Source organism: Prosopis cineraria, unplaced genomic scaffold (genome assembly GCF_029017545.1).
Source record: "Prosopis cineraria cultivar Desert tree isolate PC_DT_omini unplaced genomic scaffold, ASM2901754v1 PC11, whole genome shotgun sequence".
NCBI classification, from domain to species: Eukaryota; Viridiplantae; Streptophyta; class Magnoliopsida; order Fabales; family Fabaceae; genus Prosopis; species Prosopis cineraria.
The window spans coordinates 22,425,959-22,435,379 of NW_026555342.1; the positions used below are offsets into that span (position 1 = coordinate 22,425,959).

At 31.0% G+C, this 9,421-nt stretch overlaps 1 protein-coding gene across 1 annotated transcript; it reads right to left on the reverse strand.

The window, feature by feature from the left end:
• Positions 1–5,059: 5,059 nt before the first annotated feature.
• On the reverse strand, positions 5,060–7,173 carry LOC129286332 (L-type lectin-domain containing receptor kinase IX.1-like). The gene has a single exon (XM_054922318.1). It carries the CDS (start codon positions 7,145–7,147, stop codon positions 5,060–5,062), a length of 2,088 nt encoding a protein of 695 aa, XP_054778293.1. The 5' UTR covers positions 7,148–7,173.
• Between the last annotated feature and the right edge of the window lie 2,248 nt (positions 7,174–9,421).

The window sequence follows — 9,421 nt, forward strand, 5'->3', positions numbered from 1 at the left end:
GTTCATATTATTATATACATATTGATTTGCATCAGAATTGATTGATTGAGCATTACTGAATATCATGAAGAGTTTAATGAACACTTGATTGTTAGAGAAATATGTTAAAATATCGGGTGACTAGATGGGAATTAAGATCATTTTTCTTTAAGAGGATGATGAAATATGATTCTAAAACACCATATGTGAATGCTTTCATATCTCAATTTACGATATTGGATTGATTTTCCATCAAATTATGTATTTGATATGATATGTCCAAGAAATTATTATGTGTGGTTTCTTAATTTATTTATGATCAGTTAATTAATTACACATATGCATTATACATGTCTAGTTTGGACCATATGAGTTGACCATCAAAGAGGTTATTCATTTGTGAAAATATAAATATATTAAGATTGTTTTTCTACTCCTACAAGATATACAACAAGTGAGAAAATGTGTTTAGATCCAAAAGATATGTATAGAGAAGATGTTTCAAAATATTATACGAAAGTAATGATTCATATATAGTCTAGTCGTAAGAGCATATCAAAATCAAAAAAAATTGACACAAAGGCATCGGCAATAACAATAATCAAAAAATTGACACATAAGTTATGGCACAATAACTCAAGAAAACTTAAGAACAAAGAGTGATATCGTCATTAGGGGAGTAAAAGTTTTGCTGTTCTCTTTTTTCCTTAACTAAGATTTTGTCCCACTGGGTTTTTTTGGTAAGATTTTTAATGAGACAACTTCAATAAATATGACAATACTATGTACTCTTTTTCCTTTATTAAGTTTTTGTTCCATTGGATTTTTCTTAGTAAGGATTTAATGATGCACAATATCTGGACATATAAGGGGGAGTGTTATGAATATTAAGGGGCTGTTTGAAACTATTTTTATTTTATTATTCTAAAAACTGATGTTCTGTAAAACATGTTCTGAGAACAAAAAAAATAATAAAAATAAGTTCTTTTTCATTCTTCCTTATTCTCCAGAACAATAATCACAGAACACTTAAAAGTTATTTTCATTTTTCTGTTCTCCATAACAATATTTTGTTTTTTCGTTCTCCAAAACACTTTTGGAAAACATATTACCAAACAAGTTTTTTCGTTCCTTTGTTCTAGAGAACAGAAAACTATTTCCAGAATAGGTTGCCAAATAGGCCCTAAGATATTATGTTGATATCCATTATCTCATATTCTCTAATATGTTTCAATTCCTATAATATCTTTCAATTATTATTATCTTGTATATTTTATTTACTTTAATTAATATTTTTATGCTTATAAATAGAAGACACCTTAGTTGTGTTCCATACATCAAAATAAGAAAGCTCTTTATTCTCTAATTCTCTCAATATATTTTTCTCTCGTTCTCTCCTCTTCCCAATCTCTATTTTCAAAACATTTTCTAAATTCTAAGCCTATCAAGTCATCATCAATTTTAAGACCAGCGAGTACACGATTGCTTTGAATCTGGTGACTAATTTTCTTAGATGATTGTCAATTTTATTGCATTCACACTTGGATCAAAACCACCAGGGTCTTGGGTTGAATGCAAATGATGATGCTTAGGGTTTATTTGGATAATCTTCAAAAGTATATTCAAACCACATTTGGGATGTGTTTTTACTAAATCCAACAAATAGTTGAATCCTCTCCAAATAGACTTTTACCAAATGTAAATTAAAAACCAAACATACATTTAGTTTCTACACATATTCGATTCCAAAGCCTATATGCCAGTGCATTGATGAGCACACCACATCAGCCTTGATTTTATCCTCAATTAATCTCTATTGTCCATTTTAAATTTGTTATTTAGTATTTTTAATATTGTATTACTAAAATAAAAATCTATAAAAAATATGAAAATCTTGATATTAAATATATACTATCCAGAGTAAATATAGATAGTTAATTTATAAAAATTATAAAAAAAATTAATATTAAATTAGGTTGTCCAGGTTATATCTATATTATGTAGAATATATATGGATATTCAATTTATAAAAGTATAAAAAATTTTAAAATTAAATTAGATAATTCAAATTAAATTTGCAATAGCCAAATTGATTATAAATAAATTTATTAAAAAATTTGTAATTTTTATTTTGATAAGTATAAAATAAAAATAAAAATTTTTAAATTTGGACAATCTAGATCTCATTAATTGAAATGAGTAACATGGTACTCATATCCCACTGAGCCTAGAAGATAATTCATATTTAATATTAAGATTTTTTTATAAATTTTTATTTTAATAATATAACATTAAAAATAATGGAAAAAATAAATTTAAAATGAACGGCACAGATCACATGATGATAAAATTAAGGGCTCAGATGAGCCCTTGAGATGATGAGCACTCCCTCATCAGCAGACGCGAGCCTATATATTATTTTGATGACTTCTCAACCCTCTTTTGGAGCCATTCGAAAGCAAACATAAGACAAAAAATTTAAGGAAAAGTATCATCTAAGAACCCCTCTAGTGTTTTAATAGTAAAGAATAACCTTAAAAATCTAAGATATCACTACATCCCACGAGACTTATCTGAAAATAAGATTTTAGGGGATCGGAAGAGGCGTAATTATCCTTGTAACCTTTTACAAGTCTTGCTTAGATATAAGCAACAAAGCATTTGGCTATTGACAAATTATCACACATAATTAATAAGTGAATATTTGCTCATGACAAGTTACAAAAACCTACCCAGTTTAATTTTACAAGTTTTGCTCTGGTATAAACAATATACCAAGCCTATAAATTTTTATAACTTGTTCATGGACAATTGTTCGCTTGTTAATAATATATAGTAACTTGTCAATAGCCAAATATTCTATTGTTCATATCGAAACAAGACTTGTAAAATGTTACAGGGGTAATTAAGCCTTTTCTCCTAAAATCTTATTATCCTTCTTTGATATTAAAATGCCACAGGGGTCCTTAGATAATATTTTATCAAAACTTAATGTTAATAAGCAAAAATTATTTTTGAAGAAAGAAAATACGAAGTACACATATTTCATTTTTTTTCCGAACCACTTTCATCATTTTTTTAAAAATATTTTCACGTACCAAATACATTATTCGAAATACTCGCTCAGTTTTTTATTGTAAGAAAATTTTCATATGCATGTCTCATTGTTTTTTTATAAGCAAAACTATAAATTTTAAGAAGCATTTATCAAAATTTTTTAATGTGTCTCTCATAAAGCCAATGTTTAATTTCACGAAATAAATTTGTTACATCAATTATAGAAATAATTCAGTCCATTTTTTTGAATTTCAAATATAATTATTACACTTAATTAATTATTTTAAACGTGAGCAGATTATATATTTGAAAATATTATAAACATATAGGGTATTCTTTTCCATTGACATACAGCATGTCCTCGAAAGCTTCCTATATTTTTTTGGCCAAAATCAAAAGCTTTAATTTTTTTTTTAAAGAAAAGTTAATATCTGGAGGCCCAATGAATCTGGCTACAAACTAAAATAGGAAGACAGTGCAAGATACAACGAACACAAATACAACAAACTGAAACTAAAGCTGCAGTCCATGAAAACCAAAGTCAGCATACTCTGTTTTTGCATCCAAAAATGAGAGGAAGTTTCCGTTTGCATGCGCCACTGAGAACTATATGACGAGAATGGGATGTGGATCCTCTCAGCATCCCTGTTTCTCAGCGTCCCTCAGCGTCTCAATTCTGTCCCTTAGATCTGTATCCAATACTCCATACTTTGCCACATCATTTTATATTAAAATAATTTAATTTTAAAAAATAATTTTTGGTTTAGATTTTTTTTATTTTCTATTTTCAAAACTTATTCTAAAAATTTATTTTACAGATTTTTGTAAAGAAATTTACAGTCTCACTTATTTAAACTTTGGCCTAATCTATTTAATAGAAAATTATTTAAAAAAACCTACAAAGGAAGCATTGAAATTTTGGCTCGACCTTGTTCTAAAAATTTTTCTTTAGATTTTTTAAGTATATTTTTATTAAGTAAGTTAGGCTAGAGTTTGAAAAAGCTAGACTTTAGGTCTCTACTTAAACAAGTCAAGCCAAAATTTGAATAAATTAGACTGCAACCTTACTCTATAGATTTTTTTTAAATAGATTTTTATTAAATATGTCAAGCTAGAATTTAAATAAGTTAGACTGTAGGTCTCTATGCAATAATATACAAAGTAATTTTTTGAAATAAGTTTTGAAAATAGAAAATGGAAAAAAAACATCTAAAGAAAGAATTATTTTTTTAAAATTAAATTATTTTAATATAGAATGATGTGGCATAGTCTGGAACATTGGATACAAATCTAAGGGCCAAAATTGAGACGCTGAGGAACGTTGAGAAACAATGACGCTGAGAGGATCCAGATCCGACGAGAATGAGTGTTAGTGCATGCCACGAAGCCAAGTTCTCACTTGAAAATAATCATACATGCTACTTTCGCTTTTTATATAAGCAAAACTTTCATATGATTGGTCTAACGTTTTTATTAGCAAAACATTAATTTTTGAGAAATATGCATGATATCATTTTTAAATTGTATTTAAATTATAAAAAAGGCTATCAATTTTTTTAAAAAAAAAATATGACTTATATCTAGAAATGAGAGATGACTCTACATACAACTACCACTTAAAGTTAGGCACGGATACTTTAGATTTTGTGAGATATATATATATATATATATATATTGTATCTCTCGTAGCGTTCCAGGTGTTGGTCATTGTTGTCATTTTATCATACGTCTCTCAAGCGGAATGAGCACAGATGGACGATACTATAATATAATGTGTCGGTTTCTGACAAAATGAGAATAGGCATGTCATGACCAAAAAGGCTAAGTTTCCTGAACAGCCGAAGCTCCTCTTTAACAAAAAAGAAACAGCATAGAATATCAAGCTAAAAATCCAACAAGATCATTGAATGTTCTCAACTTATGTTTTATTTTTCTAGATTACTGTAGCATGCATACAAGAAATGAGAACAATATATTACAAATATTGTGCAATAACCACAAACATACAATACAATAACTATAATTAGTTTTTGCGTGAGTGCGAAAGTGACATACTTGGTGAAACATTATCACCAGGAGTTGTAGTGAAACCAGAAGAGATTGTGTTGGAACTACAGCTTATATTCTGGTTTTGACTTACCTCTGAAGCATTGGAGCTGGACAGAATGGAAAATGATGCTGGAAATTCATTATACGTTAGTATGGGATAAGTTGAAGGAAGATTAGGAAATGGAGTTTCAAAGTTAAGCACATTAATAGCTTGCCGTATTGAAGGCCTCCGAGCATGATCAGGTTGAGCACAGAACAGCCCAACAATCATTAAGCATTTGATTTGATCCTGGTCGAAATCTCCTTCTAGTCTTGAATCAACTGCTTCGAGAATTCTCCCCCCTCCATAGAGATCCCATACCCATTTGACTATGTTTATTTCATTTTCTGGAGCCTCAGGTTTGATTGGTTTTCTTCCACAAGCTATCTCCAAAGCAACGATTCCAAAACTGTATACATCAGTTTCTTTACTCGCCCTCCCAGTTGTGACAGATTCAGGAGCCATATAGCCCATAGTTCCTGCCAAAGCTGTAGTTTGTGCTCCTTTTGTATGGTCTACAAGTCTTGCTAACCCGAAATCTCCAAGCTTTGCATTGAAGTTGGAGTCCAGCATGACGTTGCTTGATTTTATGTCTCGATGAACCACACATTGTTCCCATTCTTCATGCAGGTACAATAATGCAGAGGCCAAGCCTTGAGCTATTTTAAATCTAATTGACCATGTTAGCAACCTTTTGTTCTTAAAGAGATGAGAATCTAAATTTCCATTTGGCATATACTCATAAACCAGCAATAGTTCTTTCCTTTCATGACACCAACCGATTAACTGCACCAAGTTTCGGTGCCTTAGTTGACTAACAATTCGTACTTCTGAAGCAAACTCCTTCTTTCCTTGGTTAGAACCCTCTGATATTCTCTTTATGGCGACATAGGAGTTTGAATCTTTGAGAAAACCTCTATAGACACCGCCAAATCCTCCCTCTCCAAGCTTCTGATCATCTTTGAAATAATTTGCAGCTCTTGCTAGTTCAGCATATGAGTACTTTTTGGGCCCAGTTCCTCCTTCAAAACCATCACTCATGTCTTCATTAGACCCCTCATCATCCCTTTTCTTTTTGTTCTTCCACAAGACAAACAATACCACCCCACAAACAAAAACCAACCCTCCAACGCCTAATCCTATTGCAAGTGCGGTGGCATTTCTACCTTTTTGGCTCATGCTTGGGCTTGGGTTAGAGTTCAGACTTGGCCTTGGACTAGGATTGGGACTGGGACTGGGAGTGGGAGCAACATTTGGGAGCTCCTCTGAGTAGAAACTCCATGTATTGATCCTATGTGTTGCAAATAATTGTCCTGTGGCAGCTGAGAAACCAAAAGCAACCCATTCAGGCAGGTACAGTCGTAGGTCAACTATTTGGTGAAGATGTTGCCACCTAATGTTGTTGTTATGAAAACCAGTGAACGAGATGCTTAAATTATGTGTACTTGAATTGTAGCTGATGAAAGCCTCATTAGTTCTCCCTCCTGTGATGTTAGCATCCCATGCCACTGTACTCATAGATCTAATCGAATCGACATCGACCCCCACATGAACGAACGAAGGATCCCAGCCATCATAATATTCGATGTTGGGAAAGATATCAAACTCCACAGCAACAAAGGGATGATCTATTGAATTAAGCATCGTTTCCGGACCACCAATAATCAGACCCATAGCACCTCCTCCCACTTTTGGCATATTAGGAAGCTTTGAATCAATGGGGGCTAGGAAGAAGGCCATCCCATCTCCAAACTGTTTTTCACCCCCTGAATCAATCACAAAGGTAAAATTGGTGGAGAAATCTGTGAGTTTCCCGGATGCTTTATCCCACAAGTGCATCGGTTGGCCATAAGTGGCTCGACCAGCAGTGTCATTGTTCCGGGTTACCAAGTCGATGGATGTTCCTACGAGGCGAGCAGATTTTTCAAATGATATTCTGTCTTCGTCCTGGAAATTGGTGAAGCTGAAGTTTAAGGAAAGAACATGGGGTATCAAGAGGAAGAAAACTGGTGCTAGCAACATCTTCACCTGAACATTATTCTTCTCAATCTTTTCTGGGCGAGATGTTCATGGAGACGAAGAAATCAAGAGGCTTGGAAGTTTTTTTTTTCCCCCCCTTCTTTCTCTAGTTTTTCTTCTGTCTTTATCTGCCATTTTTTCTTTCTTTTTCTTTTTTCTTTTTCCTTCGTGTCCTTGCTTTTCTAAAGTAGGTCCCATTAGGGAGGGAAAGTCATCAAATGTGAATACTGAAGTTCAGCCATTGACTACTGCGTGCCTTTCACGAGTCAATGGCTGTGTCTGTCACTTCAACTGGTTCCTTTTTCTTCAAGGCCTGTACAATAATAGTCTGATAAGTGCGTATTTTGAATTATATTTGAGAAAATTTATTAATATTTTATATTTATTTAATTAATTTATATTTGTTTCTTATTATTTAATTATAAGATAAAAAATTTTGACACAAAATGTACACATAACTCTTTTTTTAATTAGGCAGAAAAAAGAATAATTCAAATTGAAGTAAAGAAACGAAAGAAAAGGAAGAGAGGAGAAAATCTAATAAATTAATAAATAAAGTAAAAAAAAATTAACATTTGTTGATGGTGTTTTTGGGTCAAATTGAGTGAACAAATCTTGTAAAGGATTCATAAGTCAAGTTAAGTAATTAATAAATTTTGTTGATAAATTAACAAATAAAATTATGAACTTAACAAGTAATGTTGTTAAGATTACGGAATCACATAATTAACTAGTTAATCATTTAGTAAGCACTGTTAAGTAATTAACAGGTACAAGTAAGTAGTTAACAAGTAAAGTTATATGGTAATCAACTATCTGTTAATTTTTTTGAAGGGCATTTCAATATTTTTAGCCACTTATTTTATTTCAATTGAATCTAAAAATTCTGCTGAGAATTTTCAAATGTTTTCGGATCTACAAGTAAATATCTCCCTTTCATGATTCTCGACTGAAATTTCCGCAAAAAGAAAAGGAAAAAAAAAAAGGGTGCATGTCCCCCGTTGAGGATTGAAGATTGCTAATGCTACAGCTGCCATTGACTGGATATTGATTTTAAAGTTAAATTAAAATGCTATAATTAGAAGAAATTGAATTGCAAAATATAAAAAAGGATTAGAATTCCTAGAGTTGTTGATCTTACATCTAATATATTCTTTGACTTATTTTATTTTATTCATTTTTATTTAATAAAAACTTTATTTTTTATTGGATAACTTGATTGAGACAAAAATTGTAAGGTCTCCCTTATTAATTCATATTTAACTCCAAGATTCAAGATAATCACAAGAATAACCCAAATGAATTATTAAGTTTGTAAAATTTATATAAATGAGATCCCAAATTTTTAAAACTTAACATGCTAAAAAAAATCATTTCACAAACAAAAATTAGAGGAAAATATGTATACAGAAGTATAGATATCATACAAAGTAAGATAATACCAAATTAGGGATAAAAGGCAAAAAAATTGATTCTGGCACAATTATACGGTAGCATAAAATTTTATGCTGCGGCATAAAATACAGAAACCCATAATAGCCAAAAAAACTATCATGGCAAATTTCTAACCAAACTTCTAATGCATTTCAATTCTTTATCGGACGTTCGATTAAAGTGATATAGATATCTACAGAAGGCTTTCTCTAAGCTCTAATTAATGGCACTAGCTTAACATTCAAATCATTTCTCAATCAAAAATTAAACACTAAAATGCAAACTTATCCATTTATACTTTCAAAACATAAATAGGGTGTCCAAAATTACAACCAAGTGCTATAAGCTTATAACCATACCTAGACCACACTTAATAAATCATATAGGACTCGTGCAAAACACCACACTCAACCAAAAACATATATATTACAAATTTACCACTTGACTGCATAACACATAAAACACAACAAGGAGGAATTTCTTGCACAAGATAATCATTTTCATTCTAAACTAGTCAAAATACACATATTCCTACTTGCACAAGTATTTTGGCCCTATACTAGAGTTTATAACCAAAATTCACTAACTCAAGATATAAAATATACAAGTATGATACAAAAATATTTATGTGAATCCTAGTTGGCAAGTTAACAATCTTAGTCTACATAAAACAACATAAAGATGCATACAAAGAATTGCTCTACAATCCTATGCCTCAACACATTTTTTTTCAATCTTGATCCAATAAGCTAGGCCTTAAAAATATTGAGAATTGAGGAATAAGTACAACCACTCAATAAGCAAGTTTCACCTAATCTATACAGTTGCATATCAATTGAAAAC